Here is a 20,009-nt window from a genome sequence, read left to right as displayed (position 1 = left end):
GGCTAACTCGTGAGCAGCTCGTGAGCTCGGCTCGTATAAGGTTCGTCTCGCTTATTAAGCTTAGCTCGTATATTTTTTTATTAAGTAACAAATAACAATATATAATCAACATTACTCATTTACTCAATAATAACAAATATATTATATACCTTTGTTTTTTTTTTTTGTTATTTATGTATATGTGTGTATATATATTATATATATAATATATGTATATATTAATATAAAAACATATAAGAAATATATATATATATATATATATGATATTGTCATTAATCATTTTATCATATGATATAATCATATAGTACAACCGCACAAGTTATTGTGTCATTTAATACAAATATTATAATTAGATAGTTTATACTTTGGAAATTAGAATCGTATATATCACATAATCATTAATCATTATATAATCATATGGTATATTTGCATAAGTTATTGTGTTATTTAATCAATACATTATAATTATATACTTTATTCTTATAAAACATATATGATGTATCACATGATCTTAGATCTAAGATAATATTAATATTAATTGTGAGATAATATGATCATAAAATTTAAGTATGAGTATACGACCATTAGATCATATGAATTTATTACTTAGAGTTTGAGTATTTCGGTTTTCTTGCTTCTATTTTGTAATAAGGCTTGGCCACTCGATCTGCCTACTTGGATGTGAACTGAAGTATTGAACTTTGATCCAGATCTTTTAGGTCGTAGATGTGAATTTTAGTCCAAACCTTCGAGTTGTGGACATGAACTTCATCCTGGCTTTTGGGTTGAAGAGGAATTTGCGCTACCTATGCATTGGATTGCGTCTGTCTTATGTTTGTTTAATGTTCTTTAACATTTTAGTTGATTTTGTATGGATGATTGTGATGTTGGGATTAATCTATTATATTTGTTTAATGTTCTTTAGCATTTTAGTTGATTTTGTTAGTTTTAATTGTAAGGTTGACATTAATCTGATATGTTTGTTTAATATTCTTTAGTATTTTAAGGTGCAAATTATTATGGATGATTTTTATAATCTAATACATCTAAATTACAAAAAAAAAAAAACAAAAACAAAAAAAAACAAAGTCGAGCTCGAGCTCGAGATCGAGCAAAATAGTCGAGCTCGAGCAGGGTACATAGCCTGTCGAGCCGAGCTCGAGCAGCATAGTCGGGCTCGAGTCGAGCTCGAGCCTGACTCCAAAATAAACGAGCCGAGCCTGGACAGCCAAAGCTCGCCCAAGCTCGGCTCGTTTACAGCCCTACTCCTAGGCCATTGCTCTTCACTCGGCACGGGATAGATGATGGGTTGATATGTCCTCAGGTACTTGTCTTTACTATAGTAGTTACTGAGATAGTCTATTGGATTGCCACAATGGTATAAGATGGCTGATATGGCATGACTGCATGGTATCCCAGTGACGTCCCATTTCCTATACCCACATGTTCTGCCCTCCACACTGACTGCAAATCGTTTGCCCTCACATTCAACCTCAAAAATGCCATCACCGGCATATGTGCACCAACAATGGCTGGCACCATCCTCTTCCTTCTCCAACTTGGCCATTATTTTTTGCCCTAAACTACCCTCCTCCATTGCAGCAATCAACTCCCTTTTCCTAACATATCTCCTCATTAATTTATTCCTAATCCCTTCCAACATTGACAGTATTGTCAATTAAAGGTACTTCAAGATCCATGAGTTGAAACACTCAGCACAGTTGTTGTGTACTAGGTCAGACTTGGCCATGGTGTTGAACCCTCCCTTACACCATGTACTGGGATCAATCTTTGCCAAGTAATCATAAGCAGGCTCACTTACTTTCTTTATCTCTTCCATCGCATAATAGAAATCTGTCTCGGTATAAGATGATGCAGTAGTCCAAAGCATGTCCTTTAGCAATATCCCCTTGTGACCGGCACTTCTGAAATTAGCATAAAGGTGTCTCACACATGTATGGTGCTCAGCTCTAGGACAAACCTGTCCAAGGCTTGGTACTAGGCCCTGCACATATGGTAAGATAAAATATGTCAAACATTATTCATACAAGTAAGTTAAATGTTAGACATTATTTACACAAGTATGTTTACCTTTTGTCAATCGGATATAAAAGTCCACCTTCGTGCTGGTGCTGGGCCAAGATCAGATATAAGTGCCTCCCAGAACCAAGTCCAACTGTCCTTTGTCTCTGCTTCTACAAACGCAATGGACAGTGGATATATACTATTGTTGGCATCCCTCCCAACAGCAGCCATTAACTGGCCCTTGTACCTACCCTTCAGGAAGCATGCATCTGCACCTATCACAGCTCTACACCCTTATAAGAAACCTGTCTTCACTGCTGCGACTGATACATATAACCTCTGAAACCTACATGGGACCTCGAGCATTGGTCTCTCAACCATAAGAATTAAACAGCTGCCCACATTGGTCTTCCTAACCATTGCACAGTAGTCCCATAACCGATGGGATTACTCATCCAACTTCCCATAAATTTTTTGTTGCGCCTTCTTCCTTGCCCTATACAATGAGCTACATGGGCATCTACATTCCACTTAGCTTTGACCTGTTTTTGTAAAATGTCTATTGGCAAGTTTGGCTGGTTTCTGAATGAGTCCATGCACCATTCAGCTATCCAAGCTGAATTAATCATATGATTCTTGTATCTTCTAGTGCATTAGTGTCTTGGTTACATTGACACTAAGAGAAATGTGGACTCATCCCTTAACTTCTTCCCATAAACCCTGTACTTACATTTCTTGTCTTTGCAACGAGCTATAACCTTTTTGGTTTCATTTCTTGGGAACTCTAAATCCTTCCCCTTCAAAATATTTGCTTGCTTTACCGCTTTTCTAAACTGCACCGCATCACCAAACATATGACCTATTTGCAGCACTGGATTTTGCATCTTTTCTTTGGTAAATGAAATTCTTTTGGTGACATCACGACAACTTAATGTTTCTTCATTGTCACTATCACTGGGAGCGGACAACCTAAGGATGTCACTAGGACAAAGATCTTCACTATCATCTTCATCATCTTCCCCTCCTATTTCTTCCACATGTCCACCCCCATCTTCCTCCCCCCATCTACCTCATCCCTAAACCCTGCTTCATCATCACCAACACCCGAACCCCCCACCCTTTCTGACTCTATATGCTCCTCCCCATCTGAGTCATCAACATCAGTATCTACACTAAGAACCTCATCCCAAAAAGCATCTTTCTTATATACAACAGTCCTCTCATATTCTTCATCCTCTTCTGCATTGTCATCTACTGCATCTACATCAACAGCATCAAACGAAACCAAATACAACTCAGCTAGCCCATGCCCTAAATGGTGTGAAACCATTTCATTTACATCATGATCAGATGATATCAGCCTTAATCCTTCATCTAAAGACCTATCAGGTATCTTGTAGTGAATGAGGTCACCAAACCTATACCCATAATTCTTACATATTTCCTAGATATCCAAGAAAGACATCTTATGTATATCATGAACTAAATGATTATGAACAAACCCACCCATATACGTACACCTATTTGCCCTATTGAAATAACCATTATAATGCACCCCAAACAGTAATATGTCACTAGCCATTATGCGGCCTACCACATTGAGACAGGATGCAAAAAGCATTAAACAAAATGCAATATATATTTAGAGAACAAAAAAAGGATGCAACAAAATACAACATTTAGTGACCCTAAGTATGCAGTGAGCTTTGGCTAAAGCATGCAGTGAGCTTTGGCTAAAGCATGCAGAATATTCCAACAAAGCATTAAACAAACAAACCCTAAACCCTAAACAACAATCAAACAATGAGAAATAAACCATTAAGTATGCACTGAATTATTGCTAAACCTTAAGTATGCAGTGAGCTTTGGCTAAAGCATGTAGAATATTCCAACAAAGCATTAAACAAACAAACCCTAAACAGCAATCAAACAGTGAGAAATAAACCATTAAGTATGCACTGAATTATTGCTAAACCATAAGTATGCAGTGACTTTTGGCTAAAGCATCCAGAATATTCTAAGTATGGACTTAATTATTGCTAAACCCTAAATATGCTGTGACTTTTTGCAGTGAACAACAACAATCAAACAGTGAGAATTTAACTCTAAGTATGCACTTAATTATTGCTAAACCCTAAATATGCAGTGACTTTTTTGCTAAAGCAAACTCTGACAGACAGTCAAGTTTCTTCAACCGACAGTAGTCAATTAAAAAATGGAAAAATCCTCAACATTTTGCTAGCATCAATTCAACCAAAGAAAGTGGACACCCGCTTTATTCAACCCACCAGTACATAAATCGTTTTTTATTTGATAGACTTTTGACAATAAAACCATATGACCCACAAATAGACAACATTCGACAATAAAGGGGACCACAATGTTAAACTCGGCATACGGACAAAGGGGACCACAATGGTCGACGACTCGGCATACCTATAAATAAAACAACCAAAATCATTTGACAAAAGTGACTATACCTGGAAAAGATGGCAGTGACGAAGAAGACGGCTCATGGACAAATCTTCCAACGCAACTACACGAGACAGGCACTGGGTGGAATACCGATTTAGGGTTAGAGTTGGTTTATTTAGGTGGAATCGCGATTTAAATCTGGGTGGAATCGCGATTTACACTCACTGGGTGGATTGACGAAGATCAGTAGTCGTCGGCCTGTGTTCTTCACGAAGATGGCTATCCAAATCCTTTTTCAATTTTGGAGTTTTGGTGATTTTCTAAAAAAAAGACCCTAAGGGTGTTTGTACACGTGTGGTATCCAAGGTAAAACGAGGCTTTAAATAATTTTTTCCCACATGCGCGGCACGTGAGACCCCTTCCGTTAGGATTTCACAGAAAATCCTAACGGAAGGGCCAAAGTGAACGAAACTAAAACTTTGATACATGGAAGTGAGAGTTTTTAAACAATTGAGGGGTGTTTGCAAAAAGCGCGAAAGTATTGGGGGGGGGGGTAAGTAAAGTTTCCCCCCCTTTTTTTTTTTTAAATGAGATAAATTGCTTTCTTTATCATGTGCATTTACCGTGGGTAATTTCTTGAACAGAGTCCAGAAATCAAAACATGGATTCAGCATGAAAGTTCTCAAAATTAAGGTAATATCACAAACGTTATAATCGATTGGGTGCTTTAATTCTCCTTACTCTAATGACAATACTGATTGTTTGAGTTAGGGGTGTCAAGGCGGTTACGATTAGCAGTTATTGGCAATAACCGCTAACCGTAACCGCCTTAGCAGTTAGTAGATTTCACTAACCGCAACCGCTAACCGCCTAGCAGTTAATGGTTAGCGGTTAACTGCCGGTTAGCGATTAGTAAAATAGATAACTGCCCGCTAACTGCTTTTTCAAAATTTGGCTTTTTTTTTGGCTTTTTGGGCTTTTTTTGGCTTTCTTTATGGCTTTTCGGGCCTTTTTGGGCTTTTTTTTTACCTTTTTTTTTTTAGTGTCTTCTTGAGCCCAATTGCTATAAAAAGAGCCCATATTGAAAAATCAAAAATATTTAACCCAAAATTTACATTCACTTGACTTTAAAAAAATTTCCTTAAATATTAAATCATAACCGGTCAACTTTAAAAAAAAAAAACAACATATATATATTAAAAAAAAAACAACATATATATATTAAAAAAAAAAAATCAACACAACATATAAAAAAAAGTTCAGAATTCAGACAACTGTCACAACATATAATGATAATACATTAATACTTTAATTGTATTTATAAGTAACACATTGGTCATTGTTTAATCCAATGTCAATTACTTAATTTGATATTATACGAATCATATCATCATTGTACATTAATAATATGATTAACTTGAAGTCTTGAATAAAGTATTTGAATTGTCATTGAATCATATGATTAAGTATTGATATTATACATTTATATTATTCATATGCATATGTAGACTTATATATGCTTATAACATATATAGACTTATAAGTTTATAGCATACATTGGAAATAAGTCTCTAGATATTTAATTGTTATATTAGTATAAATTGGTATACTTATGAGTTATGTCATATTATATATGTATAATTTGTTATTATATAATCAAATGATTTAATGATCAATTGATCATGTGATATAATATATAATCATATAAATTATAGTGATAATATATTAATACTCAAATTGTGATTTAATGATCAAGTGATTATATGATATAATCATATAAATTATAGTGATAATATATTAATACTCAAATTGTGATTTAATGATCAAGTGATTATGTTATATGTATAAATATTTTTATAATTATAATTATAAAAATATATTATATAAAAAGGCGGTTAGCGGTTACGGTTAGTAAACTCAATAACCGCTAACCGCTAGGCGGTTATAGCGGTTAGGCAGTTAGCAGTTAATACGGTTAAGCGGTTAAGCAGTTAGCGGTTAGCGGTTAGCGGGTGACACCCCTAGTTTGAGTTGCAAGCTATTTATAATCGAGTCTTTGTAGTTGATGTAGAAAGTTATATGTTGTGGTCATTTGTTCGGTTTATGTTTATTAATTTCATGGAAAGTCCTTCTAGGATATAGGTCAATTACAATGGCCCCATTTTCATTGTTTTTTTTTTTTTTAGTATGCGATTGCTAAATGCTAATTTTGGCATTCTTAACTATATAAAAATGTTAGGCTTGCTTTACCAGAAAAATTTGAAATCTATAAATTATTGTTAGTGGTGGTTTTTTCTGAATTCTCTAATTCAGGATGGTGATGCAGTGACGTCTTTGTATTGAAAATGATGTACTGAGATTATACAAAACTTAGGGTTTTCTAGAAAATGAAAACACGTTTGAAGGTAAAAAAATTTCAGGTTTTTGGTTTGCTATATTTGACAGACCAGGTCTCATAGTATACTAACTAGACATCATCCTATATATATATAAAAGCCGAATCACTCTCAAAAGTGCCTTAATATTGCGACATGTGACGTGAATTCTTTTTATTTTAATGCTAAACTGGTTTTTTTAAGGCAAAATTTGTGAACCGGCTTTTTAAGAGTGAACCGATTTTTACTTTAAAAACCCGTTCATTAAATTATCATAATTAATGGCATTTAATTATATTTGAATATTTTTCCATATATAAATTATTCAATAAATTAAGAATTATTAATGTTAAAATCAAATAAGGAAACAAATTATGTATTATTATGTTTAATCACTTTAATATGTATATAACATAATATTATATGTTGTAGTTGAATTAGATGAACTAAATGATAGGATGTAGAAACAAAATAGAAAAAAATTTCATTGCATTATTATTATTTTTTTAATATATAATTGTATATTAATTATTAATTGTATAGATTGTCGGAGTTTTACTCAACATAATGATCAGGTATTTATTTTTGATTTCATTAGCAAAAATAATAATAATAATATATTATTATTATTATTATTATTATATATAATTAGCATCTTACGAGCAATTATATATTCAATGTCCAAACCAAAATATAAAATCACAATAGTAATCTTGGGGTTTATTTTTGCTTAGTGTCCATTAGTTTATAAAATCGTTAATTGTTCGATATAACATGCTTCTTATTTGATATTTGCCCGAGGCATTTTCGCCTATGAGATTTTTGGTTTATTTGTATGATTTACTTGGATTTTTCAGATTTTTTTAAAAAATACTTTTTATGCGTTTTTCTGCTTTTTTTATTATTTTTTTAATGCATTTTTTTTATGCTTTTGAAAGAAAAAGAAGGCAAAAATTTATTTGATTATTATACAAAAAATGAACTTCGAAACACCTAAGAGATAATTAAGATTGAATATAATGTGAGATGATTATTTGATTGCATTGTTGACTGAAAGATTTTTTATTATTTTGCTATGTACTTTTTTTAAGGCTCATAATTATATAGGTTTTATAATTTGTATGAAATTTAATAAGTATAACACTAATATAATATAAATGATTCTTACTAACTTTCTATTAATGCTTTGATAATCACAATCCAAGTTTTCTTTTCACTATTTTTTTTTTTTTTTTCATTTTATACTATACATATGGGAACAAAGATTTTAACATGTTTTAATTTATATGGATTAAACTAATTAAAGTTAAAGGCATTATATAGTAAAATTTTATGCGATTTATACATTTATACAATATTATGTGTATGATTGTGTGTCATTATGTTGAGTAATATATTGGTGTATAACTTTTAATATGTCTTTTTATTTAAAAGGGCGTGCCAATTTTTTTTTTTTTTTACAACCTATAATGAAAAGTTCGATAGAGATGTGTTTAAATTTTGAAATTAAACTATAACAAAGAATTGTGCGCATATTTTTTCTACAACCAGAGTACTTTTTCGAATGTTCATAATTTTGAGTTTTATTTGTGTTGAAATCTAATAAGTATTACACCAACAATATTAGAGATTCTTTCTAATTTTATATTAATGTTTTGATTAAGGAAAATTCAAGTTTTGCTCTTACAATTATGAAAAGTAAATTTCATAATACTTATGAAATGTACAATTATAATATTTTTAAATTTTATAATTAAATTGTAATGAAGAATCTCGCGCATTGCGCGGGTTACAAGTGTTGGGAATAAGTTTGCAAACCAATACCCAAATACACGGACACTCAAAAAGAACAGAAAGAACAAAAAACAAGATTGAATTACAATACTTTAGTATTAAGGAGAAAATATCAAGCCTCCCACTTACTTCTTCTTGTTAATTGCTTACTTATTCTAACGTACATAATATCCTTATATAAGGATTTCTTGCATTTGACCACATACATTACTAACTTACAAAAGTCAATAAAAGCAACTCATTAAGTTGTTACATATTAAAGCCTACAATAGATGCGCCTAACTTGGTTACTAAAAATCGATAAAAGTTACTCTAACAATTATAGCACTTAATACTATGGTTACAAAGTCTACAAAGGTGGCTAACACTCAAGAGCTAAAACTAAAAATCATAAAGTCTAATAAGGTTGTCGCCTAACAAATACTCTTTTGACTTCTAAGGCATGCATAATTTACTAAGCTAATTAAAATAAAAGAAAGCTGGGCCGAAATGCTAAAATTAATTAGAAGGAAATGTGTACAACTTTCTTGCATGCTTTCTTTGACTATGCATTTTTATTTGCACTTCCAACACGCCCCCTCAAATCAAAATGCCTTCATGCCAAGCATCTCACGTAACATGTTGAAGGGTTCGACTGGCAATGGCTTCGTGAAGATAACATCCACTTGTTCCTTGGTATTACAATACTCAAGTTCAATTGTCTTCTACTTCACATGGTCCCTCAGAAAATGAAACCTTGTATCAATATACTTGCTCCTTTCATGTTGCACTGGATTCTTTGAGAGCTTGATTACTGACTTGTTGTCCACATGAATCACAGTAGATTTTTCTTGTGGTTGATTCAGTGACTCCAAAAGATTTCTTAAGCATATGGCTTCACAAACAGTAGAAGAAATTGCTACATACTCTGCTTCACATGAGAATAATGCTACAATTGCCTGCTTCCTTGATGTCCAAGAAAAAGCGGTTGAACCAAGATAGAACGCATGACCAGTTGTGTTTTTTCACTCATCTTGGTCACCTCCCCAGTCACTATCTGAGTAACCAACTAATTCTGCATTTTCACCGTAAGTATAGAAAATGCCAAAATTGATAGTACCTTTAATATACTTTAGAATCCTCTTTAAAGTTAGCCAATGAGATTCTCTTGGTGTCTCCATACAATGACTTACGAGTCCAACGCCATAAAGTATGTCATGCCTTCTTATTGTCAAATATCTCAAGCTTCCGACGATATTTTATGCCTTCTTATTGTCAATTATCTCAGGCTCTCGACAAGACTCTTGTACAAGGTTGAGTCAACTGGCTTTCCTTCTCCTTCTTTTGACAACTTCAGTCCTATTGTGATAGGAGTATTGAAGCATTACAGCTATCCATCTTGAACTTTTCTAATATCTCTGTCATGGATTTCTTTTGAGAGATAAATATTCCACCATTTTCTTGCTTCACTTCTATCCCAAGAAAATATGACATCAATCCATTGTCAGTCATTTCAAATTCTTTGAACATGGACTTCTTGAACTCTACAAACATCGTTTCACTACTACCAGTGAAAAACAGATCATCCACATGTAGACAAAGTATCAGAAATTCTCCTTTGTCATCAGTCTTCATGTAGACAGAGTGCTCATATGGACATTTTATAAATCCATTTTGTTGAAGATAATCATCAATACGAGCATTGCAAGCTCGTGGTGCTTGCTTTAGGCCATACAAAGCCTTCTTCAAATGATACACCTTATCTTCTTCTCCTTGTGAAATAAAACCTTCTGGTTGTTCCACGTACACTTCTTCCTCAAGTACTCCATTGAGGAAAGCTGATTTGACATCCAGTTGGTATATCTTCCAATTATGATGGGCTGCAAGCGAGATCAATAATCTCACTGTGTCAAGTTGAGCAATTGGCGCAAAGACTTCTTCATAGTCAATTCCATACTTCTGTTTGTAGCCTTTAGCTACAAGTCTTGCCTTGTATCGATCAACCTTGCCATCTGCAGTTCGCTTGATCTTGTACACCCACTTGACACCAATCATCTTCTTCTTTGGTGGGAGTGTCGATAACTCCCATGTGTCATTCTTCTGAATTGCATGGATTTATTCTTCCATTGCTAATGTCCAACAATATTCTTCCACAACTTCTTGAAAGGTTAGAGGCTCATGATTTGCATGGAAACAGAAAAGATTTGTTTCTCCTTCTTCTAAACATTCATAGACATCCTTGAGACTTCCCATCTTGATAGGAGTTGGAATTCCTTTTTTAAAATTGTCATTGGAAGATGAAGAACCAGATGTAGGACTTCTGTGTATTGAAGAGGGTGAAATAGGTGGAGGAGATGTTGGTGGGGCAGACGGTATCACAACTGGCATTTGCTCTTCAAATTCATCTGAGACAACATTTTCTTTGTTCGCTTCTTTATTGCTCCAACTCCATGATTCTTCTTCACTGAAGACAACATCTCTACTAACCACTACTTTAGTTGTTAGTGGGTTATAGAGCTTGTATGCCTTTGACTCCTCACTGTAGCCAACAAAAATACACTTTTCACCTCGATCATCAAGCTTCCTTCTTTTTGCTTCAGGAACTTGAGCATATGCAACACACCCAAAAATTCAACGGTGTGCAACACTAGGTTTGTATCCACTCCAGGCTTCTTGAGGTGTCATGTTCTTGACACTCTTTGTTGGGCACTAGTTCAGCAAATACACCGAGCATGCTACAGCTTCCACCCACAATTGCTTCGGCAATCCTTTCTCTTTGAGCATGGATCTTGTAATGTCAAGGATAATGTGATTCTTCCTTTCCACCATCCCATTTTGTTGTTGGGTATAGGCTGCAGTGAGTTCATGTCTGATCCCATTCTCTCTACAAAAATCTTGAAATGCATTTGAAGTGTACTCACCCCCTCAATCAGATCTAACGGCTACAAGCTTGCAATAACTCTCCGCTTTGGCAAGTACCTTAAAGTTCTTGAAAACAACTAAGGCTGAAGATTTCTCCTTAAGAAAATAAACCCATGATTTTCTGCTGAAATCATCTATGAAGGTAATTAAGTACTTGTTACCTCCAAATGATATGGGATCCAATGGCCCACAAATATTAGTGTGCACCAACTGCTGTGGTGCTTTCACCCTCTATGCCGTACCACTTGGAAAAGAGAGTTGTGACTGCTTACCAAGTACACATCCTTCACAGACATAGTTTGCTGAATCAATTTGTGGTAGACCATGCACCATTCTATCAGAGGATAATAGCTTTAGGCCACTAAAGTGAAGATGACCAAAGCGTAAATGCCACCGCCATGACTCGTTTTTAATGAGTCCAATGAGGCATTTCTCGATCTTTGTATTCAGGTTTAAAGGAAACATACGGTTCTTGGTCATTTGAACACGTGCAATGAGCCTTCCACTTGTATCTCTTAGAGAGAGAACATTATTCTCCATGTGTACAATATATCCTTTCTAGAGAATCTGGCCAATACTTAGGATATTGCCCTTCATACTTGGGACATAGTAAACATCAGAGATGAATTCTTCCTTGCCATTTTTCTGGAAGATCCGGACTTTTCCTCTTCCTTCAACTACAAGTTTTGAGGAATCTCCAAGGCTCATGTTTCCGCAAACTCCTTCTTTGAGTTTAACAAGAGTTTCTTTTCTTCCACACATATGATTGCTTGCACTAGAGTCAAGGTACCAAACATCATGTTGACCACTGGAATCATTGTGTGCCAATAAGAGAGTAGAATTCTTATTCTCACTACTTGATGCTTCATCAAGGTTGACATGACCATCATTCTTGTACGAACATTCTGAGGCATAATGTTCGCATTTTCCACAGTTGTAACACTGGACATTCTGCTTTCTCTGGTCAGGAAAATATCTCCTTTCTTGAGATGGACCACGACCATTTGTATTACCGCGTCCTCGACCTCGACCTCGACCATGGTAGTTGGCGCCACTACGTCTTAGATTCCATTGTCCACGTCCTCCCTTTGGTTTGTCACAATTTAATTTTGACTCCAAAGCTTGCTCAAGAGATGTGGCACTTGCATTCTTCAAAATGCATTGTTCATGAACTCGGAGAGATCCCAGCAGCTCCTCTGCACTTATGGTCTCTAAGTCTTTTGATTCCACAATTGCCGTCACCACATACTCAAATTTGGGCGTGAGGGATCAAAGTATCTTTTCCATAAGACGAACATCTTCTAGTTTTTCGCCATTTCTCTTCATTTCATTCACGATTACAAGTAATTGAGAATAATAATCAGAGACATTTTCTCTTTCATTCATATGGGAAGATTCAAAATTCAGCCCTTAATGATTGAAGGTGAATTCTCTTCACTCGGCCAACACCTTTGAAAATTGTATTCAAGGTGTCCCATGCTGCTTTGCTCATTGCCGCTTCAGCAGCCTTCTCAAACGTTGAATCATTAAATCCTTGATAAAGAAGATACAACGCCTTCTTGTCCTTCTTTCTTTGGTCTTTGAGAGTGACTTTTTGATCTGCAGTATAGGTGGCTTCTTGCTCTGGAGTGGGCTCAGCGAACCCGGTACTGACAAACTCGCAGAGGTCTTGTGATCCAAACAATGCTTTGAATTGGAAGCACCATTTCTCATAATTTTCCTTTTTCAATTGAGGAACTTGGATTTGCACCATATTTGAGGCCATGACTGCAATGCTATGAATAAACTAGCTCTAGTACCAATTTGTTGGGAATAAGTTTGCAAACCAATATCCAAATACACGGACACTCAAAAAGAACAGAAAGAACAAAAGACAAGATTGAATTACAATACTTTAATATTGAAGAGAAAATATCAAGCTTCCCATGCCACTTGCTTCTTCTTGTTAATTGCTTACTTCATCTAACGTACATAATATCCTTATATAAGGATTTCTTACATGTGAACACATGCATTACTAACTTACAAAAGTCAATAAATGCAACTCATTAAGTTGCTACATATTAAAGCATAAAATAGATGTGCCTAACTTGCTTACTAAAAGTCAATAAAAGTTGCTCTAACAATTATAGCACTTAATACTATGGTTTCAAAGTCCACAAAGGTGGCTAGCACTCAAGAGCTAAAACTAAAAATCATAAAGTCTAATAAGGTTGTCGCCTAACAAATATTCTTTTGACTTCTAAGGCATGCATAATTTACTAAGCTAATTAAAGTAAAAGAAAGCTGCGCTGAAATGCTAGAATTAATTAGAAGGAAACATGTACAACTTTCTTGCATGCTTTCTTTGACTTTGCATTTTTATTTGCACTTCCAACAATAAGCTAGTTTATATAAACTAGCATATAAAAACTCTTTTTTCTTTATAATTCAATTTAAAAACTCTATGAATATTCTATTAATTCATCGTGCTTGCTTTTCTTTTCTTAATTATTTGCTTATGTTGTGTATGAAAATTTATCTGATGCTTTGTTACATAGAAAAGAGTAAAATTTGAGACCTTCTATTAATAAGTTGCAATAGGATCTTAAATTAGTGATCCTATGATACTTGACAAACTTTTGAATTTTGTTAATCGAAACGATAGTTTACTATTATATATTACAATCATAGTATGATTGCACATTTGATAACTTACAACAAATCACAGAAGAAAACATGATTTGCCATATTATTCATAAAGGAAAAAAAAAAAAAAAAAAAACTCTTGAGTCTCCAATCAACGATATATATATCAACTATTTATGTCAGCACTAATGATTTTATTTTTATTTTTTTCTTAATAAAGTAGAACCACTCCTCCTACTTCTAATTGGTATCTTATAATATTCTCCTCTATCTATCAAGTTACGTAGAACCTATTACATTTCTTTGGCATTTCAGCTTTTTAGATAGCGAGTTTCTCATGAATTATTATATATACATCAACTATTTATGTCAGCACTAAAGATCTCAGGTAAAGGTCCCAGGTTTTTCTTTTCTTCTACCTAATACATACTTCGTGATTGTGTGACGCAAAAGACATAGATATGCACCATCTCTAGAAAACAGACAAAGCGAATTCTTGTAGTAAGTGCATATTGTTGTCTCAAGAAAACAAATCAACGGACAGAAAACTAAACAAAACAGTTAAGCAAAAGCAAATTAAACATTTATTTATTTCTTATATTTTTCACTAAATCTCTCAAGGGCATTATAGACAGAATCAGAATCATGCTGTGGGCCTAAACCCAATACTCGGGAGCGAATCATTTGGGTACCACACTACGGATGCCGATGAAGAAGAGACATTAATTGTTTTCACAATTTGCCAGAAGAATATTCCTATTCATGCTTGATGCCAATTTGTGATGTGTGTATGGTTGCTTTAATCAGAGTTACACGATTTCTAAAGTCGTTTGAATATGTAAAGACATGTACAAAAATTTCAGGCAAAACAGAGAGATAGTTTAAGCTGGATAGCGATTGAAGATGAATTTTATTCCCGTGCATAGCGAGAGTTTCATATCAATTTTTTTTTTTTTTTTTTTTTATTCTAAAAACAATTTCTTTTATGTTATATATGCGAATGATGGTTACTAGAAACAATCTTCAGAAAATATTGTCATTCTCTATTATATTAATTTTTTTTTTTCTGGTTTTTGTCCTTATTGTTTGTTCTAATTTATATATCATTTTTATTCAATTAGTTTTTTTTTTTTTTTTTTTTACTTCTATAAATTTTACATGTAAGAAATGATGGAGAGAGAGAGAGAGAGAGGGTTTCTTATTGGTGTTTTTGATAAGAGATATAGTGATTTTTTAGTTTACAATGTTGTACATTGATAGGTTTTTTTTTTTTTTTAATTGAATTGGGAAAAGAGGCACATTGTTTACATGCTTAATTGATGGACGTTATTGGCTTTCAAGGTTTTATTGGAGCCAAAAAAAGTATATAGAAAATACAGCTCTTTTCTATTATATTAGCATTTTTCATTTTCTGTTCGTTTGTCTTTATACTTTGTGGTTACGTTCTTCTGTTTTCGATTTTTTCCACTATCTTCTATTCTAATATATATATATAAGAAAAAAAAAATTGATCGACGACATTGGCTTTTAGGGTTTTATTATAGATTATGATTTTTTCCTTCAAAATCTTTATGAGGTTATATCAAATTAGTTTTTGGGTAACCTATTAGTTAATATAAGAAATACGCTATGTGTGATAATGTGTTCTTTTAATAGTCAAGAATATTTACAATACGCATTTAGGTACTTATAAGATTGCTAAAATTGGGTTTCTACGGTGGGTATAATTAAAACGTTGTTTTGAATGACTATATTAGCAAAAAAAGACAAAAAAAAGAAAAAATTTATAGTTCCTTTCGTTTTATACTACATCTTTGGGAACAAATATTTAAGAGAAACGATTAAAATCATTATCTCAATCATCTTTCAATTATCTCTGTATAAGACCGAAATGAGTCTACAAGTCCAAACGTGGATCCATTAAATTTACAAAAAGAGATGGTTAAAAGACAGTTGAGAGAATGATGTATTTATAAGGATAAAACTTTATAAATTTCTAAGTTTAATTCATATAGATGATATGCAGGTTTATGCTCTTTAGTAAAGAAATATGGTTCAAAATGATTTTATGAACATTTTCTATTTGTGGTAGCTAATTAGTCAATTGAGCGAGGAAAAGGACATTGATTACTTATAATCTTTTAAAAACTTTTCAAACAAATTATTATGAAAAAAATTGTGCATAGCGCGGGTTATATGCTCGTTGTTTGTAATTGTTCAGTGTTAATGGGCTTTCTGGTCTAACTGTTAAAGTCGTGATTAGGGGTAGTGTTTAGAAGATTGGTGAGAATATCAATGTGCAATAGCACAGTTTATGTGAGAATATCGGGGGATTTATGTATTTCAAAATCACTAGTTATTTCAATTGAATATTTTACACGTTGAGTTCGAGCTTAGAATCCTAATAACTTAAACTTTTGGAATAATTAGTGATTTAACGATCTTTTCCTTTATCTGATTCTGGATAATTGGTGAAGTACTTCTTGTTATGTTGGCTAAAGTTCTTGTCTTAGCTGCTTGTTGAGAAAGGGGAGGTGGAGGTTGGTTTCTAATACAAGTGTAACACAGTTTTGGCTATGGGGTCCAAGAATGGTGCATGCTGTATAGTTCTTTTGGTTTGCATTTGTCACCCTTGATTCACTTTTCACCTTAGCTTTCCTCTTATTGTCAATTCTTAGTACAACTTTAGGCAATGGAATTTGGTTTACGGTGGCATTGGCATAGAGTTGGACTCTACATTGCCAAATCTTTCGCCACATCACAGCCTTTCACCCTTTAAATTTGCCTAAACAAAAGACTAATGACACATTGTAGGTTTATGGTGATGGATCAATTGATGGACTGACACATGAAATCGTATCAAGCTTTTAATTTTGAGTACTCGTTGGCAGTGGCAATTGGAATCAATGTTGAATTAGCTACTGAAATGGATCTTTAATGAACATTTAGGGATTGATCCTCAAGCTCCTATAGATGCTTTGAAAAATCCAGGTTGTTGCCTAACGTACTAATGCGCATAGGCTGAAAAGCATACGTAATGCTCACTAGTCAAACCAACTTCGGCATCACGACAGAGGAGGAAAAATTGGTCGAAAAAATCCCTTGCCACCCGATTCAGTTGTCGAATCATAAGAAGATATTGAAACGAAGATAATCCCCGGCCCCCTCTACCCCCTTTGACCCCCTCAAATTCGAGCCCACACTATGGATCAACAACCACGTGTCTCTGTTTCTTGGCAGATTGCAACCATTGTGGAGGATATCCTCAGGTTTTTTAACATTAACCAATTGGTTCAATTTCATTTGATGTGCACATGATAATATTCTCTATGGAACCCTTAATTGGAAAGACATAATACTGAAAAAGGTATGAAGTTCCGGAATCTTGAGCCAAGCTGTTTCATATTGACACTGGGGAAGGACTTGACAGGGTTATAGGATTTACAACAAATGGTGAAGTTCTACTGACCAAGGATGAAAAGTTATTTTCTTACGAACCTAGTAGCCAACAAACCTTGGATCTTCACATTTGTGGTGAAGCAGGGTTGTTTGCTTTGGATACTTATGTGGAGAGCCTTGTTCTACAAAATGTAGCAGATGCAGACAGAGATCTGGGAAGGCAGGGGAACTAGTCTTCTGGTAGTTAGTGCATAAAGAATAGCAATTAAGGGCGAGATACTTGGTCCTAGTTTTACATTGAAGTTGTGTACGGTTTTTCAATTAGTGTGCTTAATATGATGATGTGGATATTGTGAGGAATGTACGTACATTTATTTCTTTCCAATCCCACTTTTTATTCACTTTGTTTGTTTTAGGTTCTACGCTCAAGTTAATCATGTGTGTCTATCCTGTGACCAAAAAGAAGTTCCACTAGTGGAGCAAGATGTACTATAATGTTGTTCTATTTCCAACTGTTGGTTGATAGTGCTTAGTGTTTATTTATTTGGGTGTAGGTAAAGTTGGATGGCAAAATGAAATAGCTAATGGGGGTAGAGTCAGGTTTTTTGTTTTGTCGTTTGGGGGATCGGATAAAGGTAAGGCTGAGTTTGTTGCAGAACCAAGGAGCTTTAGTAAGATATTTCGAAGTGTTTTATAGTTGTTTTGATTGTTTTGATACTTGAGAGTATCTTAGATTCTTATTTCTATAAGCTCATGCTTACTGAATGCATTATGTGTTAGCAGTATGAAATATATGACCTCCACATCAGCAGCAACAAATCAAGCCAAAACAGAAACAGAAGTTCAAACTTCTGTTTCTAATCTATCTAATCCTCTATCTGTTGAAATTCAAAATATATCAAAGGGTATTGGAGATAAGAGTCAATAGTTTAAATTGTGTAATTAGTTTGAAACTGTAATTTTATCTTTAGTTTTTAAACTTTCAACTGTACATCTATATATATACGTGAAATACAATATCACTGGTATCAATTCAAACCAGTTTCAAATTATATTTCAAATTTGGTATCAGAGGCTTTCGGCTAACACCTTTTTCGATCTTCTTCTTTCCTTACCCAATATCACCCCAATGGGGCTTATCAAACTTGATGGTCCCAATTACCTAAGTTAGACCACTCAGTTTCTTCCTGTGCTCCGTACCTATGATCTCTTTGGCATCGTGGATGGCACAGACATTTGTCCTAATGAATACACTGTTGATGACAAGGGCAAATGCACTTCTGTCCATACTCCAGAATTTCTAGCTTGGCAGAAGAAGGACCAGTTTATATTGGCTTGGATTAATTCTACTCTCACTGAGAGGATTTTATCTACTGTCCATGGAATGAATACAGGTAGGCAGGTTTGGGTGCATTTATCTACTAGATATTCCCCAAAGTCACGTCCTAAAGTCACTCATCTCAAGCGCCAGCTCCAAACTCTCCATCAAGGTTCTAAGAGCTGCTCGAAATTTCTTCTCACTGCCAAGAGCTTGGCAGACCAGCTTGCTGCAGTTGGTAAGGGTGTTAATGATGAGGATCTCATCTCTTATGTGATTGGCGGACTTTCCTCCTCTTATCACCCTTTCATCACCACGTTCAGCTTTGTCACGCGAGAATCACTGATCTCATTTGATTACTTTCACACCAAGTTGCTAAATTATGAGCAACTTCTTGAAGCTTCTCAGACGTCTATTCAACCTGAAGTAGGCCGGGTTGCTTTCTTTACAAACAAACAAAAAACCTCTCATCCCTGGTAGTACACCAAGAGATCCAAATTTCAATCCTACAACCAACAATCCAACCGTGCATATCAGCATCCTTTTTCACAGCCATGACAGATGCAGCAGTCCTCTGGTTTCTCACAGCAGATGCAGCAGCCCTCGGTTCCATCCTCGGGTCCCTTTCAGCCCGAGCCTCACAACCATGCTGCCCCACAATCTGGTAATAACTTGTCATATTCTCCAAAATTTATTCCTCCTAATAGAGTTCCCTACTAGATTTGTTGAAAAATCAGCCACAATGTATTAGATTGCTACCATAGGATGGATTTCTCCTATCAAGGACGTCATCCTCCTGCTTAGTTGGCAGCCATGACCGCACATACCCATGAGGTTTCGGAGACTGAACAGCCATGGTATCTTGACAGTGGTGCAAACCACCACATCACCTCATCACTTGAGAATTTATCTCTGCAACAACCCTATCAAGAAGATGAGAATGTGACAGTGGGAAATGGGGGAGGTCTACAGATAGCTAAGACTGGTTCTTCCCTAGTCTCTACCTTCAATTCTAAATTCAACTCTAAATTTCGGTTACAAAATATTCTTCATTGTCCATATGCCTCATCCAATTTACTGTTGATACAAAAATTTTGTAACGACAACCATTGCTTTTTTATACTCACTGCTACTTCTTTTATATTAAGGATATG

At 34.5% G+C, this 20,009-nt stretch overlaps 1 protein-coding gene across 1 annotated transcript; it reads right to left on the bottom strand.

The window, feature by feature from the left end:
- Window positions 1–12,068: 12,068 nt before the first annotated feature.
- LOC132181799 (uncharacterized) lies at window positions 12,069–13,275 on the bottom strand. The gene is made up of 2 exons (XM_059595029.1): window positions 12,960–13,275; window positions 12,069–12,727 (listed from the first exon to the last, which is right to left on the bottom strand). The coding sequence occupies exons 1-2, from the start codon at window positions 13,273–13,275 to the stop codon at window positions 12,069–12,071; spliced, it is 975 nt and encodes a 324-aa protein (XP_059451012.1).
- Window positions 13,276–20,009: the final 6,734 nt, after the last annotated feature.

This window comes from Corylus avellana, chromosome ca5, assembly GCF_901000735.1.
Source record: "Corylus avellana chromosome ca5, CavTom2PMs-1.0".
Lineage (NCBI taxonomy): Eukaryota > Viridiplantae > Streptophyta > Magnoliopsida > Fagales > Betulaceae > Corylus > Corylus avellana.
Note: the sequence above shows the minus strand (reverse complement) of the source record. Positions and strands in the feature narration are given on the sequence as shown.

Coding starts and splice junctions, on each gene's coding strand:
- LOC132181799 (XM_059595029.1), bottom strand. CDS start 13,275: ATGGCCTCAAATATGGTGCAAATCCAAGTTCCTCAATTGAAAAAGGAA. Junction 12,728..12,959: donor CTTGAATACAATTTTCAAAG/GTGTTGGCCGAG, acceptor TGGAATCAAAAG/ACTTAGAGACCATAAGTGCA.